Source organism: Crocodylus siamensis, chromosome 15 (assembly GCF_052110815.1).
Source record: "Crocodylus siamensis isolate JL-2025a chromosome 15, ASM5211081v1, whole genome shotgun sequence".
Taxonomy (NCBI): Eukaryota; Metazoa; Chordata; order Crocodylia; family Crocodylidae; genus Crocodylus; species Crocodylus siamensis.
The window spans coordinates 14,494,172-14,515,556 of NC_143409.1; the positions used below are offsets into that span (position 1 = coordinate 14,494,172).

The 21,385-nt window shown below is 44.7% G+C and overlaps 1 protein-coding gene across 1 annotated transcript in view; it reads left to right on the top strand.

The window, feature by feature from the left end:
• The first annotated feature begins 1,287 nt into the window (after window positions 1-1,287).
• ABHD2 (abhydrolase domain containing 2, acylglycerol lipase) overlaps window positions 1,288-21,385 on the top strand; it is a 63,226-nt gene continuing 43,128 nt past the window's right edge. Inside the window, exons 1-3 of the mRNA XM_090029083.1 lie at window positions 1,288-1,420; window positions 13,744-13,833; window positions 16,274-16,474. Of these exons, the coding sequence (XP_089885209.1) occupies window positions 16,281-16,474 (194 nt within the window). The 5' untranslated portion in view covers window positions 1,288-1,420; window positions 13,744-13,833; window positions 16,274-16,280. The remainder of the gene's footprint in view (window positions 1,421-13,743; window positions 13,834-16,273; window positions 16,475-21,385) is intronic.

Here is a 21,385-nt window from a genome sequence, read left to right on the forward strand (position 1 = left end):
GGGAGGTAAGTGTATTATCCCCATTTTACAGATGGGTAAGATGAGACACAAACGTTATGGGGCTACATTAAAGATTTTCAAAAATATGCTCTCCATGGCATAATATTGGTCTGTGTTGTTGGGAGCGTTAGCACAGATACATGATCTGTAACACTGGCCACGCTGGTTAAAAAGCCGGTGGTTGTGAGTGCCACATCTAGGCTGCTGCTTCCACTCCTTCGACTCTTCTGTAAAGGCAGGATTAATTTGCAAAGTTAGTGCTAAGATGTCACTGGCTTCTTACTGGGTGTCCATCTTTAAAACAGACACCCAGTAGTCTAAACAGTGTATGTACATGTGGTTCAGATGCAAATGATCAGATGCAAATGATTAGGTGACAGCTGAAGCTGTGGTTCTCCCTTTCTCTAAATCAGCCTAATAGGGTGGGGGGACAGTCTGGTGATTGCAGGGCATCATTGAGAGAGCCAATACTGTTGCTATTAGTGTCTCCTTGTGACCTTCCACTATCTGCACCTCTCTCGGAAATAATAATCGTGACCAGTCTCTTTGAAGCATAATCAGTGCCGGAAGGAGCGGAGGTGGAAATGCCTGTGTAGACACAAAGTAGGATTTTAATGCCGTTAAAGTACCCAGGAGCACGAGCAAGCTGGGGAGTGGAGGGGTGTTTGCAGCTGAGCTGAGATGGGGGACTGGGAGGAGGCAGAAGCCAGGAGCTGCAGAGGGGACACTGCGCCCAGTTCCTGCCTGCACTGCTTTCTGTCACTACATCACTCTGCTCTGTCTCTAGCAGCCAGAGGGGCATCCTCCGGGCTGGGCCTGGGAGGCGGAAGCTGGACAGACCTGACGGGGTCTGCAGCCCAGCATCTCCTCCAAGCACTTCGTGGATTAGGGAGCAGCAGGGTCACCTCAGAGCCCATACGGGCCACAATCAACACCGCTGCTGCCCAGGGTCCCTGGGGCAGGGCTCAGCACCACCCTCCTCCCAGGGCCGGTGCCGGGTCCTGCACACACCTCTCCAGGTGCCCAGGGCGACCCTGCCAGGCCCCGCCCACGTGGAGCCCAAGCCGGGGGCACGGGTGGGGGAGGGACGGCGCGGCCCCGCCCAGCCACGCCCTCTCCAGTCACAAAGGCCAAGGCCGGGCGCCCTCCCCCGTGACAGGCAGCGGGTGGCCGCCAATGGAACCCGCGGGGCCCGCCCCACTGCGTCATAACCCGCCAATCGCCAGGCCGCTCTAGGGCTCCTTCCTCCCCCTTGGGCCCGCCTCTCGGCCAATCGCAGGCCGCAGGCGGGACGAGTGGCGTGGAGTGGCGCCCATTTGGCGCTCGCGGGCGGTTGCTAAGGGCGGGGAGGTGACGGAGTGGGTAGCGGAGCCGGGTGTACACTGATGGGAGCTGTTGGTAGAGTGGCGTGAGGCCGCAGGTGAGGAGCGGTTTCGGGGGCGGCGGTGGCGGCGAGGCGAGGTTCCTTGCCGGGGCTGAATGGCGGCTTGCGTGTGGCCGCCGGTACTTTTATGGCGCGCGTGGGGCGGATGGCGCCATAAACGTGACGTGGAGCGCGGGCCTGCCCCCTGCCCCCGGTGCCCGTGGCGTCCCGCCGGGCCGTGGGCTGCTGCTCCGCGCCTCCGGCCTGCTCCTCCGCTCCGCAGTCACCCCCTGCTTGAAAAGGGGGCCAGGACCCCCTCCCCCCCGGTGGCTCTTGGTGACTGTCAGGAGCGCCCATTTCCCTGGAGGGACGACTGAGCCGCCATGGGCTGGTCGTTGTGGGCTGAAGTTACTGTGGGCTTGGACCGGATAGGGTTTCTTCTTCCTTCCCCCTGCCCCGCCCCCACCGGTTTAGATGGTTTCTGCACTTGCTGTGCTGGTAGCACCAGGACCTCCCGACGGCTGTGCAACGAAGATAAGCTGGTGGCTTATTAAAGTCATCAGCCCCCTGGTAGAGGGTGTTCAGCTTTCTCATGTGCACAATACAGGTAGGACTGCCTGGGCTGGGGGAAACTCTTCACTTCCCTGCTTGTGACGGGCTGTAAGAAGTAGCGTGGCCATTTCAACTCGTGCCGGCCGTTCCGTGTGTACTTGCAGTAGCTTTCCTCCTAGCAGCCGCACCATCCATCTGCTTTTCTCTTCTCTTGGTCCTGTTCTCCGTTTTGTGTTTTGTTTTTTCCTTTGCAAAGCTTTCATTGTATTGCTCACTAGTTTTATTTCCGCACTGGAAGGTGAAGGCTCCCATCTGCTCTGTTCAAGTGGAAATGCAGCCATTTTACTCATGATGTTGTTATGTCTGTAATTTTGGAGGCTTTACCAGCAAGGATGCAGGGGAAAAGCTGCAATCTCTAGTGAGATCTAATCTGTGTTTATTCCATATCCTCTTGCCGCACCTCTTTCCTGTAGGGCTTATTTGCAGCTCTGCTTCATTGATGGTTCCTCAGCATGTCTCAAGTGAGCAGATCTCAGAGGATGGAGTGAACCTTGACTTTTTACTGGTGCTCTTGCTTTTGCCAGTGATAGACAAGCTCCTACTGCTTCTCTTGGGGGTCAGTGCTTTGTTTTTGGAAGGGCTGCCCCATACATCCTTCCCACACTACAAAACCGCTTTCTTCAAGAAAGCAGTTTAGGTTTGGCTGACCTTCCTAACCTTGTTTTATCTTCAGGTGAGATCTTTGCTGCTGGCTCATCGCCCTTTGAGCTCTTAAGTATAAATGCTTGTGTAACATGTCAAGGCACATCCTTAGAAAAAGAGTTCTTTATCCCACACAGTTTTAACACACTCAAAGGATCACAGCTTCTTGGGGAAGATAAACAGGTGAGGGAGAGAGAATGATGCAGTGACATTTTGGATTTGCTTGGCAAACACAGATCAAGCAACAACAGCTCAAGAACTTGAAGCCAACTTGAAGGTAGCTGGCAGGACTTTTCAAACGTTTTACGTTGCAAACTAGATTTTAAACTAAAACTGGTTCAGGTGGCAGATTTTGTGGTGGATCTTCACCAGCGATTTTAGTTAGACTACAGTTTTGACTAATCTTCCAGATGAATTTGTTCTCTTCAGTCCATTTTAAGTTTATTTTGATAGTTACTTAATATTTTGACATCTCAAATCAGCTGCTTTACATGTAAAATTTATGTTGGATATTAAAATAGCTGCAAACCTTCTATGACTGATCATACAGATAAACATTTCCCATTCTTCAAAAACTTATCTTGCGTTTAAATAGACTTCCGTACCAGACTATGCAATTTGCTGTCAACGTGTAAGGATCAGAAAAGGGAAATAGCTTATAGGAGACACTCTCTTTTTTTTTTTTGCTTTAGAAAAACAGAACAGTTGTGGCAGCTCTGAAAGTGACAGTGGAAAGAATGCCATTGGCCAGGCAGCCACCAGCATTTGTAGCTTTTGTTCTCTAATGCTACCTGTACCATGAGCTCCATAACACAGTACTTGAAACGCTGGCACCTTCTATCTGATAGCACTCTTTCCCATAAGTTCAGCTCTGCTAGTGGGAACATCAGTGGTAGGAAACTTGTGTTTTAAATTCCCAAGTAGCGAAGCCTATCTTTGGTCTGTCATTATGCCCATATGCCAGTGAGAACAGGTGCCCTGAACTGGAGTCTAGTACAGCCAAGTAATTTCTTTAGTTCATCATGAGACTATGTTCCATCATATGCAGAATCATGTGGCAGAAACAGTTTGGGCACTAGCGTTCTTCATTTGTCCCTTCATTATTCACAGACCTTGAGTCTAAGCATCTTGCATGTAAAGAGCTACTGCTCTTGTCAGTTAAGGTGACGAAAATGGAAAACCAACTGACCAACTTTTGTCATTATTTTTATGACGGCTTAAGTTGGTTTTGACATGGTCGGGATATCTGGTCAAAATAGCTAGTAAGCTTTTAACTCTTGCTTAACAGCTGGCTTCTAGGAGCTTCATTTTCCCCATTACAGCAGCAACTCATTTGCTCACGCTCCAGGCCACTGACTTGCAAAGAAGCTTATTTGCACTGAAAATGAGAACAAACATGAAAACACTTTTAATTTTTTTCTAAGTTTTGAAAAGGTTAACTTGGGAGCTCATCCTGCTACTGTCCCCTGAAGCCATTATTTCTGTTAAATCTAAATGCAATGGACAGTAAGAAATTCATATTGTTAACGTATTTACATTGTGAAATATTACTGAAAATCCATAGTGATAAACTGTACTGGATGAGTGCAAATTTCTGCTTTGCGCACAGACTGGAGTTCTCTGGCAGTATGCTGTGGGTACCCTTCCTGTAGGAAATGGTGAAATGCCTTGACTGGGTCTTGGGTATGTTAGATAATGAGCTCACCTCTTGTTTTGTAGCTTCCTGTACTTTGCAGAAAGAGCTTTGTGATCTAAAAAGCATAGTCTAGCATTATTAACCTTTATAATATGATGATGGGGTATGAATTATTAAACTTCTAATAGGATGCAGCTGTCCTGATCAGAACCCCATTGTGCATTAAAATCTGAAGTGCTCACAGCAGAGACTTCCAAAGCCTGAAGAAGGGTGATTGTGCCCAAGAACTTGCAGAGAATTTTTTTTTCCAACTAGTCAGTTGGTCTAATAAAATATCACATCTACCAAATGAACCTTGCCTGCCTGTGTCCTTAGACCAGCACGGCTACAACTGAAAACTCAGCAGTCATGGTATGTGAGCTATGCATGACTAGTCAAACAGATCCAAGCTGTAAATCCCTTTCAAGTCAGCTGATTATTTTTGGAACTGAAAAAAATGTCATTGTAAAAGTATCTAAGTGCCCCACTATAGCTGACTTAGTGGGAGTTGGGACCTAACTGCCCTACAGACCTTTACAAAAATATGGGGAAAGTGGGATACAGAGAGAGAGATGACTTCCAGGTCAGCTGGTAAAGCCCTTCCCTGAACAAGACTTATTTATCTCGCTTTCCTGGTCTGTCCTAACCACAAGCAGAGAATTGTACGTGCAGAATCTGGGTACTGATCCCAGTTCGGTAGCTCTAGATAAGGCGTTTTTAAGGTAGCTTTTTTAGCTTACTACCCTCCTCAGTCTTGAAGTGCTGTTGCTTTGTTTTTATTTAGTTGATTTACATTCCTGAATTCAAGAGCCCTTCTCTCGATTCCTGCCCTTGATTTTTATTTATTTATTTTTCAGTAGCTGCTACCTTCTGCTGAATGACTGCAAAACTCTTCTCTCACATGGTTTCAGAATAGATTTCTGTGAACATGGTTCCTGCTCCTTACATTTCCTGCAAGTGCTGGAAGTCTGCTTGAATAAGCAGATGCAGCTTCCCCAGGGCTTGGACAGCTGCTATCAGAGGGGACAGTTGATGTCTTCAGTGTACTTGGGGCTGTACGATTTGCCTTGTATTCTGCACAGCTTTGATGTGGGCTCAGTTTCTGGACTGTCTAATTTACCATGCAGCATAAGCTGTGGCAAGATGTGCTCTGCTGTAGCTGGGTTGAAGTGTTAGTAGTCACTTGGCAGCAAAACCTGCAACTGAGCAAAGAGCAGCTGTGATGTCCAAGTGGATTGGAATCTGGGTACAAGTCAGACATTGGGCCATGAGCTCCAAGAGCAATGTGGGGAGGGAAAATGCTTGTAGAGAGCCTGAAAAAGGATAAATATATGAGGGCTGGAGCATATGACTGCAGTCCCCTTCTAGGGAAAGTAGCAGGTGTCGATTCTGTTGAAAACTACATAGTAGACCCAAGAGATCAGAGCAGCGTTTTCATAATGCCTTTTACTGGGTTTGCCGTGATGCTGAGAGCCTTCTTTCCACAGCTGTCATGGTACTGCTGCACTGAAGGGATTGCTCCTGTAGTCAGTTGGCAGGTGCCTTAGGACTAGTGTGTTCTTTTTCTGCCTCTTCCCCTGACTTGAGTGTAGAGCTCACTTCAGTAGATCGCTGCATGCCAGCTAAACAAAATCTGCTGGTACTCCACTGAAGAGGGCTTAGGCAATATCCGCTTTGGATACCCAACTGGCGCTCGCCTTGTCTGTGATATCTGTGAGACACTGTTGCTTTTGTGGTTTTTAGACAGCTCTCAACTTGTAGCCTTTCCACCTTGTAGCTTACTCTACAAAATGTGGAAAACCTTTGGGAAAGGGGTTTTTCAGGGTTCCTGCACATGAGCAAGGGACCTCCATACACAGCATCGGGGTCCACTACGTTTATCCTTATCGTGGTGGACCAAACAACCTTCAGTCACCTCCAATCAGAGCAAGAGACGCAGTCTGTTTTAACAGGGTTTAAAAGGCTTTGCCAGTGTCTCTGCTACAACACCACGTTTGTCCCAGTGCATCCCATTGATCTTATTTCTAGGCCTAACTTGAATTTGGCTGGAAGAACACAATCTCTCCAGAGACCAAGCTATGTTGATGTATGCTAATGGAGCTATATGCATTTTCACGGTTCCACACCATGCCTTGATAACATCATGGAGTATAGGACTTCTGAATGCAATCTTAGTGTTGGTACTAGCCAGCTGTGCCTATCTCTTGATCTTTCATGAAAACCTTTTGTTTTGAACTATGAGAGCAAACATAGGGAAGATTGATATATGCTTGGATACGTAAGAGTTCCTTTGCTTTGTGAGATAAGATGCATCCAACTGACTGACTTCTTATCTGAGCCATATCAAAGTCCTCATGGTTTTGTCTCCAGTTAATCTTTGTAATTTATATCTGACATGCATAGCCTGTAGTTAAATGTACTGACACTGTCGTATTTCTTTGTGGCAAGCAGGAATCTTTTAGGCCATTTTTGTGGAAAGGTAATAGGAGGAACAATAAATATTTGAGAGACTGGATTTAATCTGGAACCCAAGGTGGGAGCTGCTTCTCTTGTATAAGATCGAGAATGATCCTTTTTAGCCACTTGGCTTCTGGAGAGCCAAAGTATACTTCCGTTTGGGAAAAGGGAGGAAAAATCACCGAGGCCCATGTGGGTGCCAACTAGACTCTCTAGGGCCGTATCCAGATGAGTAGAAACATGCATTTCCCAGGGGACAAATGGCAGTGGCACATAGTTGTACTACTTGTCCCGGGGAATGCCATTTCACACGTGGTCTGGCACATGGCAAATTGCCATGGGTGGGGTAGGGGAGGTTGGGAGCTTTACCTGGGGGCTGTCCTGGAGCTGCAGTTCTGGTGATCCAAGTGTGTAAGTCTGGTCAGTAGCTGGGGTGTAGCTCTGGCTAGCCAGGCTCTGGTTTCAGGTGGTGCATGCTGCAGCCACATGTATTGCCTTGATTTTTCTTTTTTTTTTTAAAAGATATCAGGACTTCCTGGTGTCTAATTTTGGCTCTGCTGCAAATATGCAGCACAGAGAACCTTTTCATGCATGCCACATACTGTTTTGCAGTGCCACAAAAGCCTTTGAGGCACTGCAAAGTGTACATTCCCATTCATCTAGATGTGCCCTAGGTGTGGGGGGGAAAAGATCCTTCTTAATAGGGCCGGACAGGGTTTCATCTGTACAGAATTAGGCAAAAGAAACCTCCAGAATGAATTGTTTAGAATCCCAGAAGGTACAGGCAGTTCCTCTAAGTGATCAACACTCAAGGGTGGGGTGTGTTGGATATGGAGCAGTCTTGAGTCCATAAAACTAGCTGGCTGTTCCTCTTTCTGATTCTGACCATATGGTGCCTTGTGCAATGGACCTTTATCCCCATAACCTTTATGCCCATAACCTTTGAGTACCTCTCAACTTAATGTGTGTGCTAGTTAATGAAAAGTTCAAATTGGAGCAAAGGTACTAGCCAAGAAATTTATGTTGGAATATGATCTGAGCAGGGCCTGCAGTTCTGCAGACTGACCAGCCAGCCAAGTCTATCATCTGAGCGCTGGCTTTGAAACGTTATGCATGGTCTTTCAGCATGGAACTGTGCCATCTAGTGAGGAGTCTGTTCCTTCGAGTGTTTTTGTGGCCAGACTGTCTTCATGAATCTCTGTGCCCACCTTGTTTTGAAGTGAAACGCTTCATAAGAGATGCGGTCTGAAGCTCGTATCTGCTCTTTCATGGGTTTGATAAAGACTTCAAGGAGGACTAATAGGGGCAGTCTTTTTTTGATCTCTCTCCAGTATAGACCTAGGCCCAGAACCCCAAAGGCCTACTTCCCAACGGTTCCAGTATTTGGGGGGGTTCTTAGACTTAGTCTCTGCTACAATTCTGTCTTGGAATATATTTCTCAAATCTTCCATCTAAATGATCAGGGGTTCTCTAGGGCATTTCTTCATTTCCAGCAAGTACACTTTTTCTGAACTGTAAATTGATTTTAATCCCTAAGGAAAAAGAAGAACACTGTCTCATGTATGTTTAGTGAGGATCAAGGAGATGCAAACCTTTTCAGGTATTTGCATAACATTGGCCGAGGCAGTTTTTGATACTTTTCCATTCCCATATTACTGAGCTTGCAACTTAGATGTACAGGTTTGTTACTCTTGTATTTATTCAAACCTTTGGATAGCTTCCTACTTAACTGCTTTTAAATTGGGGCTTACAGTAACTTGTATTTCTTTCTGGTAAAAACTGATTGCCTGTCTGTTGTGAGAACTCCATGCATCTATTGGCAAGAGAGACTGAACCTGACAGTAAGCAAACCTGAGGTTCTTTAATTCCTTTCTTGCTAGATAATTCCTTGTCCATTTCTGGGGGAGTGTGTATTACCGGAAACTTTAATTCAGTAATTTGTACTGGTATTTTAAAACTCATGTTGACCAGCAGTCCTCTCCCATAGAAATATGTTCACTTCTCTGTTGCTTCTCTTTCACTGCAAGATGATTCAGATGGATGTCTGAATCATCTATAGCTCTATATCTATATAGATGAAAACTTAGCTCTATATCGGAAGAGCTAAGAAAACAGCTCTTTTGATTATAGATATAATAAAACCTCTATCTATAGCTATAGATAGAGTTTTTATTTTATCTACATCTAAAGAGCTAAGCTTTTCACATTCCCAAAATGTAGACTTTAAGACCAATGCCAAAAATCATGAGAGTTGGCAATACCGTTAATTTGAAGTAGATTTTTCCAAGGTTTAAAATTATCTGGTATGCTGCTGTAGAGGTTGCTCTCACTACTTTAAGGTAAAGGGCTGGTTTAGTGTACTTATTGCCAGTCTTAATTTGTCTAGATTAAATTTCCAACAATTGAAATCCTGTTATAGTTTTCATGTTTCCTGTTAATCTGGCAGACTAGTTTCAGACCTGATCTTCTCATGGAAGGATGTAGATTGAGAAGTAAAATCTACTGCTTAGTCTTTCCTGAATCACTCTAGCTGAAAAGGTTCTGGAGTCGTTGGCATCCAGAAGCAGTCTTAAGGCTTTTGTGTGGAGCAAAGTGGGGTTTTCAGTTCTTACGGTGGGTGAGGAATTCTCCAGCTTTTTAAATTCTTAAAATAACAGCTGGGCTGACAGCATCAGCTAAACTCCACTGCTTGTGCAGTGAAGGTACAATTTTGATTTAAGGGATAGCCACCACCACTTTTTTGTTGTGTGAGATGGCTATGGGAAAGACTTTGTCCTGGTCCTATTTTGAGCTGCCTTCCAAAAATGAAATTCTTGAGGTTGGGTGAAACCAGGAGGGAGGAACTTTCTTAAATATTGACCAGATTATGAGACACAGTCTAAAGGACTTTCACGTGCTTCACTGAAATGGGTAGGCCTGGTATTCTTCAGGAAAGTCAAGTGATTACTAAATAGGGCTGAAGAAAGCATCTCATTGGGAAAGGAGCAGCCTTATGTATAAGAAAACAGGCAGGACTTCTCTTAGGTCCTTGCAACCTGTAACTGTTTTATTATGAAGCAGGATTTTAAGACTTGCACTGATGACTTTATTTAGTTTGCTTGACCTAAGTAAGCCATGCAAGGGCATTTCTTAGTTTCAATGATTTGGAAAGGGGGGTTTGTGATAGTGACTCTAGTTGCTTTCTGCAGTTCCTAAGGTGTTCCTTATTACATTAGATAAATCTCCTCCTTATTCAAGTTTTTTTGTCAGCTGCAATGGAATAACTCCAGTTTGTACCTCTTCACCTCCTTGGCGATGAGGAAATTCCCATTTCTCATCAGATACCTACAACCTGTTTCTTCCTTGGAGGCACAGGACTCGTGCCAAGCACAAGACATCAGCCATGTTGGGCAGCTGTATTTTCCAGCTTGTTAAGTTTAAACCCCATGTAGTTCTGCATTTAGAAAGGACTAAATATCTATTCTCTAGCATTAACACCGACACACTTAGAGAAGGTGGCAGATTATTTTTTGATTAGCACAAATGCTTCAGTTATCACTTTCCCTTTTTTGTAAATGTATTAACTTAATGGGTCAAAGCAAGAAGGGTTTAGTAAAATACAGAGGCAAGATGAGCTTATTTTTCTCCTGGTGAAAGAAGGGAGCCTTTTTTAGAGATGCTTCTCTCACATGGTGAGAGAAGATACTTTCTAGACAAGTTTAGTAGACCAAGCCCTCTTACTCCAGAAGGGCTGAGTACCTGCAACCCTCTTCAGACCGTGAGACTCAGCATTTGTGAGCATCTCAGTAGTTGGTCAGGATTTCCAAGTCACTTGGCCCTTCTGAAAATCTGGCTGTAGGTGTTTTAGTTGGAGTTGTGAAATACTGAGGACTTCTAAAAATGTAGCCCTTGAATACTTAAATGGATGCTGAGTTTTGGGAAAGTCTTGCCATGAGTCCTCCTTCATTTGCTATCAGGATTTTCCAGAAGAGATCAGGAGCACCTCTCTAGCCTGTATGTTCTCTAGATTCACAAAAGTATCCAAAAGGTGGACTATTATTTCCAAAAGTTGTTTTGCTATAAGTATTGCTTGCAGAATGCTTGGCAGCCCATGGACCACAGTGTCAGCTGCTTGTGCTGGACTTGTCAGGAGCTGTTTGGCATGTCTGTGTCTATTAGAAAGCATAGGCCAGTGCACCTGCAGGAGGGCATGACTGTGGTATGCCTCCCATTTTGTTCCCGAGCGCTTGTGCAATTGTCTCCCAGCTCTCCTTGCTTAACTTACGTAAAACAAAAATGTCTTACTTAAAACATGCTTCCTTTTAATCCAGGAATCTTCACCTGCCAAACAATACAATAGAGCTGCACTGCCAGTCTTAATTCTCATCTGTCACATAAGTTTCCCCCACATTTCAGGAACAAAATCCTTCTTTCTCCAAGCATATTTTGTATATACATTTCTACTCTGCTGGACTGTTGGCAAGGTGGCAAACAAGGCATTTCTCTTATGACCCCTCCCCCTCGCTACCAGGCTGTAGTGTGAAACCCTTGATATATTGGATATAGTTATCTTGTGTTGTGAGGTGAATAAGACTCAACTAATACTTTCTGTTTTTTCTCCTGTGCAAAACGCGTACTAGAAAAGAAGTAAGCCTACTAAGTGAGGGATATGAAATCAGCAGCTCAGCCATTTTCAAAAGTTCAACAAAGATTTTGAAACATAACAAAGAGGAGGTATGGAGAAGTGGGCAGGCAGTAATTACCTTTATAAAGTGGTTGATAAATTAGTTGAGGGGGAATGCGGTGGAATCTGCTTAGTAGGGAAGTAGAATGACAGTCATTAATGGCTTCGGTGCTTTGTGCAAACTCCAGTCCTCCTTCACCTGAACTCTCAGACAGCCGTTCTGCAGAGGTTAAGAGCAGGGAAGGACTCCAGCATAAGGCCTCCCCTGGGTATTTAAGATGCTTTTGATTCTATCTGGCACCTGTTGTGTGTTTTCCAAAAAAAATTCAGAAATTGGGAAGCAAAATCTTGTCTCAGTCATTTGATCTGATTCGCACAAAACTGAGGACGAGTCTGATGAGAACTGGGGTCAATGATCCACATTTTTCAAAATTCATGTTCAATACACGTAGCTCTAAATGTGTCTTCTGAGAGCTTAGGCTCTTAGACGTGGGTGTTATTAGTAATTTAACAAGCAGATAATCTTCAAACTAATTTCTAGCAACCAAGTCCCATTACTCCATGTGGAAGGTGCTGCTTAACAACATTCAAGTGAACACCTGGGTAAATGAATGAAACTTCTGCTGTGCAAGTCTGAGGTGTCCCTAGCTTGTAAAGCAGCTGTCTAAGGAGCTGATTGTTGTTGAACTGCACTCAGTTAGGAAAAAGCTAAGAACCAGAGGGATAACAGTTGGTACTAAAGTTTCAAGAAATAATGTTGAAAGAGTAATCCAGTCCACTTGCAAATAGCTATTTAACTGTGAACTGAAAGCAGGTATGCTGAACAGCATCTTGAATTAACTCAAAGCTAATGCACATAGGTCATGTGGATTTATAAATGGACTGGGTTGTAATCCAGTCCACCAGGGGTAGAACAAAGCTGGTGAACAAGTTGGGCAGAAGTGAATATATTTTGTAAAGTAGTAAACCATATGAATTTCCTTTTGGGTTGTTCTAAAAATGAACCATATCACACTGTGACAGTCCTCTTAGTCAGATGTAAGGATAAAACAATGAATCATGGGTGGTGACTAATAAAATGCTAACAACTGATTATTCCTGGTTTATATTTAAAACTTCTGTACTAATAAAATGAATGCAGTAAACAGCAAACCAGCTAAAGCTGCAGCTGATAATAAACCACAAAGTGATGGGAAGCTAAAAAACACTGGGTATAAATATAGTAACTTAGAAACACAAGTGCACCCTGCACAGGAAATGTGGACTGCTAACTCTCTTCTATGAGAGTTTGAGCTCTGAGGGATCAGTGCAGTCCAGAAATAAGCAGAAAGGATAGCCAGACCACATCACTGACTAATTTGGTCTTTCTCCTCTCCTCCTCCTCCTCCTTTTCCTTAATCTCCTTTACAGAGAGACTAAGCAGGGGGCTTGGAAATGGGAAGGAGAGTGAAGCTCTTTAGAAACTTGGATTCCAAATGCATTTCTGTGTAAGGATCTGAAGTGCTAATAGTGAAACATCAGTGACTGTTTGCATCCACTGGTGTTACAGGCCTCAAGCTACATCTATTTCACTTGCCTTAATGAAATTTCCAAAAGTTTTTTGCCTTGAGCACTGGGGTGTGTGTATGTGCTAAAGCTAATAAATAGGCATATTTGAGCCTCTGCTGTCACCATGTTGTTGATGAGGGATAGGCTGGAACTTATGATTCCCAAAGTGGTAGCCAAAGAACTTCATAAACAAGTTTCCATCTGTTAAAGTAAACAGTTTCTTGGTTAAGCCTCTGACGAAGCAATGAAAACTATTTTTTTTTTCAGTCTCACGGTTTAGCGCTTCCATAATGTTGGTGCCACACGATGTATGGAACACTGAGAAGAGCCAAGCTGTATTAATACTATCCCTCTGCAATGGCAGGAAATGCAGGGGATGTGTACAATCCATGCACAACATGACTTCTGTGCAAGATGGTGACCATATGTCTGTGTTATCAAGAGCAAGGCTGGCTCAGACTAGAAAAGTGCTTGCTTCTATGTTAATGTGCGTGATGCTAAAGTGAAAGTAGGAACTGTCTCTTGGCTTGTACTGTTGAAGAGTTGGTAGCCAGGGTAGATTAATTAATGAAACTATTTTGCACATTGGCAAAAGGCTTCCATGAATCGGCTGTATGAAAGGGTATAACAGGTCACCATGACTTTCATATACAAGCTAATTCACAATTATCTTTTTGCCTTGCAGATGTTCTTGTCTGCAGTGGGACCTGTGCTTTTTTTATTGGGCTGCATATCTCCTCTTTACTGTCACTTGCAGTAATCTAATCCTTGGCTTTATTTTAGGGCGATTCAACTGGAACATTGACCCAAGCACTGAAACTCGGATCTTTAAGGACTTAATATATTCCTAGCCTTGAAGAACAAGTGACACTGGTAAGTTTTTGTTGTTCCCTCCCTCCCCCACCCCCCAAATCTCATTTACTTGGACGAATTAATGTATGGGATGGAGGGGGAGGGCTAAGGAAAAATTGCCCACTTCTCTGGCAGTGCTAAAAACGATGACTAATGCAAGAGCAGCTAGCTGCAGCCCTAGAGAGGCAAATGGTTATGCTCATCTGTACAGTGGAGGCTAGATTAAAGTTAGAAGCTAATACAGGGGCAGCATGAATGCTGTGTGCCCCCAGAGGCTGGGGGGGCATGCTGAGCTCCTGCAGGTGGCAGTAGGAGCATGGTGGTGGCAAGTGGGGAGCTCCCACAGGTGGCTGCTGCATTGTCCGGGGGGAGGGAGCAGTAAGCAGCGATCACAGACTGCCCGCAGACACCACCAGCAGTGTTGGTGGCAAGGGAAGGAGTGGGGTCATGAGCGGCTGCCACCTGCAGGCACCGTCAGCAGTGCCTTTTCACAAGGGGTGCACCACCACACTCAGAGGGGTGCACGTGCACCTGCATGCACCCCAGATGCATTGCCAATGAGGGGCAGGCGAAGTGCAGCCTGTGGGCCAGATTGGGTCCATGGTGAACTGTTTCCCAGCAACCTCTGTCTGTATCGCTGCTGCCAGTTTCTATGGAGACCCCACTGGTGGCAGTGCTGTGATAGCATGGGGATGGGTTTCCATGGAGACCAGCAGTGGCAGGGGGGTGTGGTTGGACAGGGATCTTGCTGCAGTGGCAGCGTGGTCCAGAGCCAGGGCAGAGTTTCAATCTGCTACTTGTACACCCTGGGCAGGGCCATGCAGGCAGTGGATTGCGGCTCTGCCCTGGCTCCAGACCATGCTGTCACTACTACAAGATCCCAGCCCTGACCCCAGAGCAGCTCCTTGCCTGGCCGCTTGCCCTGCCAGTGCTGCTGGGGCCAGTCTCCATGGAAACCCTGGCCCTTGCTGTCACAGCCACACCACTAGTGGGGTCTCAGTGGAAATTACGTGGGCAAGGACTGCTGGGAAATGAAGTCCGACTGTTAACCGGATCCACCGTTTTGCACCCCCCACCCCTGTGCCAGAGCTAATATACTTAAGATGGAAGAAGAGCAAGTGGTCCTTGTTTGTCTTTGCATAATCTTGTCTTTAGAAAGTTCTTAGTGGACCCTGGGTGTTTGACCCTAGTCTGTCCTTGGTCTCAGAACTGCAGTAAGATGAAATTAAAAGTACCCAGCTTGGTGAGAGTTTGAAACAAAAGAGCCATTGGTATCAGAAAAGACATCTGCTTGCTGCTAGATTTCCTGCAATTTCCAATGAAGTGGATGGTGTTGATTGTGTCCAGAGATATAATACAGGTCTGCATGGGCCATAGGTCTGATCAGTCTGACAGCTTATTACCAAACAACCAGAAGGGGTGTTCACTTTAATCTTTCTTATAATTGAAGTTCAGTGCGAGAAGGGATTTGGTTCTTGCTCTTTGGCTAAGCACTGTCGGCCTGCCCAAACAGTGTTTTGCTATGAATAAACAAATGAACGGGACTCTCTTTTTTTTTTTTTTAACCTGAAATTCTGCCCAACACTTCTCTGTTGGATTTTAGCCCGTGATTTCTAGGGTGATAAGTAGGGCTGTGTGAAATTTTGCTGGCTGTTTTGTTTCAACACTGTTTTGACTTATTTCAAGGTCGAAACAGCAAAGTCAAAACAAAACAAGGCTAGTCAACGTTTTGACCATAGCGCTGGGGATGGAAGTCAGTTCAGCTGGGCTGACTTCCCCTCCCCGGTCGATCTAGTGAAATGTCGAAACAGCCTCGCCATTTTGATGAAGCAAAATGGAACAGCTGTTTTGAATCAAACTGGAATTTCATACAAAATGCTGTTCTGTCGAAACTCAAGGTGAAACAGAACGGTGCCATTTCACACAGCCCTAGTGATAAGTTCCATTAGAAATGCCCACAAGAAATATTGCGGTGTACATATCCTCAAGCAATATGGAGCATTTGGTTTGATTGCAATAATTTGGTTCCATAGCACACTCCATAGGAGTATGGCTTGCATTACAGTGAGAGTGTACCATGGTTTCTTGTCTCTTCCTATAGCTCAGCAATGTCCTTTTTTAAATGAGGTGGGCATTCATTGCAAGATCCCAAAAACAGTGTCTTCTGTGTTTGATACTGAAGAGGCCCATCTTGTTTAAATTGTAATTTAATACTTGCTGGGAATAAATCTCCCTTCCTATCTGATAAGAGTGTCTATTCCCCATGGTGTATAGAGTGGTATGAGAACACTTCTGAGCATTTCTAAATATTGCTTGCCTGACTTGAATCCTTCATGACAACAAAGTCCTCCTAACAGCAGTGTGGTCAGTGTAGTTCTGTAGTTCACACTTGCAAGGCTTTTCTGTATGGATATGTCAGTTCATTCCCATAAGTTTAAATGTCATTGTCATCTGCTTTCAGGTTCAAAATGAGTGCCATGCTGGAAACCCCCGAGCTGCCGGCAGTGTTTGATGGGGTGAAGCTGGCTGCAGTTGCTGCTGTTCTCTACATTATTGTTCGCTGCTTGAATCTAAAGAGCCCAACTGCCCCTCCGGATCTCATTTACCAGGACACTGCACTGTCCCGCTTCCTGCTCAAATCCTGCCCACTGCTGACCAAAGAGTGAGTGATTTAATGCAGCTGTATCACAATCTGTTCTATGTTGTGGAGACTAGAACTAAGCTGTTCCACCAGCTGTACCAGAGTGGCAGAGGATGCATTTAAATCTGGGTATAAATAATTGGTAGGGTATTCTTTTGAGATGTAAAACTAAAGTCAAGTGGATGGCTCAGTCTTTATTTGCAACTTGGCAGGGTTTTTTTTTTTTTTTTTCTGTTTTCTGGTGCTTAGGGGACCTCCAGGCTTCATTACACTATAGAGGTGCATGACAGAGCAACCTGTGACCCACAGAATTTAATCTAAATTATTAATATCAGAATCCTGGCTTGACACAATTTTCCTCGTGGTGGTGCATTGTCTATTGTGGAGGGCATTAGTGAGCTGGCATGTATTCCCAGTACTCTTCCTGCTTTTGAAGAATATGTGGGACCGAGGGAAATACAGGGATATTTGGAACTTGGTGGAGCTATAAGGAATTGCAGGACACTTGAACACTTCTAAAACCTTCTGGGAGAGCTCTCCAATCCATTTATCAAAGTGCCTGTAGCTGTCATTCCATGATTAGTGAAACCATCAATATTGAGCACAGCAGATCTCCTTTGCAGCAATCTAATAAGAAAGTAATGACATGCTGGCTCTTGGCAGCCCTTCTTGGAATGAAAGGCTTGTAAATTAGCATCTTTTAGCCTTATGGGGTCACTCCTGCACTTGATCAAACTCACCCTTGACCTGCTTCTTTCTTGTTGAAAGTTATGTTGACTTTGCAGACAGCAGAGAAGTTGGAGTGAATGCTTACTGTTGATGTGTTGCCTTAAGAGAACAGAACTCAGCTGTAACGTGTAAGAGACATTTTAAGGAAACTAGCTTCATATAAAGCTTCCAGAGTAATTGCAAGCACAAAATGGAAATACCCTGAGGTTCCTCATTTAAAATACTGTATTCATCCAAGGCATTCATCAGGGTAAAGCCTGAATTACAACAATCTAACCCGAAGCCTTTTTTGGGCATAAAAGTTGTCAAACTCTTTTTATAGTAACTGTAAAATTATTTGTACTCAAATGGGTCTTAAGGCCCTAGACAAGACTAGGAGAAGGAGGCCACTCGTGCTAGATGCTGAACAAATGCGTAGTAAGATGCGTGAGTAGGATCATGGGTAGAATAGTGTCCAATCCCACCCTACATAGGTCCTTGAAATTGGTGTTTAATGCACCTACCTTTGTTATGTGCCATTGTCATCTTAGCTTTTAAGATTCAGTCACAAAAATACCCTGAGGAGAACACTTTTAAAATGATTTTTCAGGCACCTGAGTAGGGTAGGACAAGGTTTTGCCTGACATGCCCAACAAGTGTGAGAGGAAGAAGGTATTTATTGTAACTTTTCAGCAGGGGAGCAGCATTCCCTTCCTATTATGGCTTGTTTGAAGTCAAGTCTGTGACAGAGCTGGGCACTACACCCACATCCCATTTTGGTATCTGAGCAATGAAGGCATCCAACCTTTCCCTGATTCATAAGGAGCATTCCTGAGATGGTCCCAGCTGGTCAAGTACAGGATCTTTAAAAGACTGTGGCCTCTTAATGTTTATATCCTGGAAATAAACACTCTAGGATTAGATGGTCTGCCTCAGTGACTGGTTCACATGCAGAGGATTACACTGATTAGCACTGATTACACTGATAAAGTGCTCAGAGGCACTTTACTAGTGACTTACAGCTAGATCTAATAAAAGACTAAAGGGAAGTATACAGCACAAAACAGTGCTGGGCAGAAACACTCTGAGGTAGCACTGCATGCTACTCCTGCAACTGGAAGCATGATGGCTATGGCTGTGTGCCTGGATGAACAAGCCCTGTTTCTCAGGAGAATGGCTCACTCACCCGGGAGGTTAGGCTCCCAGTCCCTGTCCACATAACTAGTTATGCACTTCCTAGTACAGAGTTGCTGGATTTAAAGAAAACAGAATTATCTCATCTTCCCCCAATCAGTGAGCACCCTAATCACTAGACTGCAGCATCTGGTTCCCTTTTGAGTTCTCTTGCTGGACCCAAGCCTTATACGCTCTGTTCTGCAGTGTCCCAGATTCAGTAGGGAGGGTGGAAAGCTGCCCCCCTTCCCCTTGCAGCCTGCCCTGGGATTGAGCCATGTGGGTTTGAACCTCCTCAGACTGAAAAGGGTCATAAGTGCTCTAACCACTAAACATTTAGGGAGGCACCACAGCTGCATCTGAATGAAAAGAATGATCCTGCTACACTTTTTGGGAAGGAATGGAGCTAGGCCCCTACCCTAGGGGGACAGGGGAAAGAGTTCAGATGCAGCCCTTTAGCGCTTAGCATCTCCTGTCGGATAGCTTTAGGTGCTTCCTTCTCTGTGTGGGCTTTCTGACTGCACTTCTGAGGCACCGCACTGTGCCCATGTGCTGTGTGAGGAGCAGAAGTGTCTGATTCTTGAGGTTTGGATTCCACTGGAAACCAGGAGCCTGTAAGTTGGATACTATGATACCTGCCTTGGGGCACCTAAGTTTCTTGGGCCATGTCTACATCTGCAGTTACAGTGCCTGAAATAAACTGTGGAGCTTATTGCTCCAGAGTTAATTATTCCTGGGTGCACCATCTAAATATGTACCCAGGAGCAGTTAACTTCAGGGCAACAAGCTCTGCAGTTTATTCAGCACAGCTTGTGGAGCCCAGGTAGAGCAGCCCTGGCTGGCACCCCCACCCCTTCCCCCTCCTGGCTTAGTGTGCTGTAGAGGGACTAGCTAGGGCACAAGGGAACTTCAGTGCAGGGCTAGAAGTGCAGCCCTGCACTGAAGCACCCTTGCACCCCAGTCCATCTACACATTTTCCTCTGCAGCAGATTATACAAGTGCTATCATGTGGAATAAATTAATTTAGTCCAGCCTAATAAGGGTACACGTGTAGATGCCAAGATTGTGTACTGCGCAGCTAATTAGTCAACTGCACAGTAAACATCTTGTGTAAATGAGCCCCTGTTGGATATAGTCCTTAAGCTCTTTGTGTTCCTCTGGAGTGTTGAGGTCCTGATAAATGTACTTGGTGCAGGCTGGTTCAAGGGACAGTGGGCCTTCCATTGGTGATTTCACCTTCATTCTTGAGCTCTGCATGTTTTATCAAAATTGGCATTTCTGCAGTGCTCAAAACTTTCAGACTTAGAAACTTTCAGAATCTAAATTCCAGTCCCACCATGAGAGAGCAGAATGCAGGTATTGATACTGCAGTGCCTGAAGGTGCATTCCTGTTGCACAGTAATGTACAATTCAGCAAAACATGGAAGTAAGTCATCTTGTACAACCGAGATATTGTGTCAGCATAGTGTGCAGTATCAGTCTGCTGGCTTATTCTTATCAAAAAGCTCACAAGGACAAAGCTTACCATTACCTCACTGGTCTGACCTGAGAGATGTAGAGGTTAGAGGTAGGGCTCTCAGCATATAACTAGAATAGGAGGTATGGCAGCCCATCCCTTTCCTTTTGGATGGGGCAGTATACATCTGTAACTTTTTTTTTTTCCCTAAATTTTCATTAACAGTGTGAAAGAAATCCACTTGTCTTCCTGCACTTCCCATTTCTAGAGATTAACAGGAAACCAATGTATTTAAATTCTGTGCACATCGTTTGTATGGCTAATTAGCAAAAAATTTTGCGGAAACAGCTTGCAACCATATTTCATTGAAGTATCTTGTAAGGCTTGATTACATGCTAATTGTTCAGAGTGTAAAGGAAACTGATTATGCAGCTTTTTTTCCCTTCAAGCATGAACGTGAAATAAGTGCCACCACATCTCTTCTTCTGCTGCATCTATACTCAGCTTTGTGTTAATCCTCTACGTAGCTATAATTTGAAAATCACCCTCTGGCTTCTGGATTTGACTGTCTACAACCTGTACACTTTGTGTTGGAGCACATTGTTCTGTTATAGCCCTACCTTTCAAGCAAGGGACCTGCTGGCAGTGGGGAGTTTCCAGGACGTGGAACACTGGTTCTCGGAAACTGTCTGCCAGCTTCTGCAGCCATGTTGGAAATGTCAGGACTGGCTTCTGAATGCTTGACCTGGTATTTCCTGGCCTTAACCTGCCTTTTGGAATTTTTTCTGTTGATGGTCGCAACTACCTCAATTATTACTACAGATTTGGGAGGTGTCCACGTGTGGCTATGAAGCTGCTAATTCAAACTCTGGCTGAAGACATCAAACTCTTGGAGTTTCTATGAGATGTGCCGCTTCCAGTGGCACCCGATACTTTGGGATTGCACAGCATTCTTCCTGGAACATTTCATTTCATTTTGGTTCCCCCCCACCCCTTTTGTGGTTCATGAAACCACAAACCTGGTTATCAACATAATCATTTCATTCAGTAATCCAGCTGGTGCTTAGTAAATAATTAAACTTCAGAGTCTCACTGTCTCAAATGTTGTCTGCTGAATGCCAGTACTGCTTGTAACAAGTTCTCTCAATACCTTTTTATGAATAGCCCTTCACGTTCCCTTCTGGATTTCTTTTTCAAACCTTGACAATTACATGTGATGTCTCTTTAGATTCTTCCTCTCTCCTTTGCCATGTTCTCATTTTCCATCTGTCCTTTGTTTAATCAAGTAGAAAAGCTGCGACAACTGCCTTTTATGGTGTCCACCAGGCTCTAAACTTCATATTCTTGCAAATGACACTGTCCTTTGTAGCTTATCTGTTCTCACCTGTAACTCTTAGTACTCGTAAGCACTTTGGCACGGTCCCTGTCCATCACTGCCTTCACCAGCCTCCAACTTAGTTTGTTGCAGATAAGTCTGCCACCTGTCCCTCTTGTTCCTTTATATCTGCAGAATTGGCTTTCTTGGTGGATGCTTCCATGAAACAACTCATCCTGTGTTTATTGTGCCTTTCTGGGCTATACTTTCCTGACTCTTC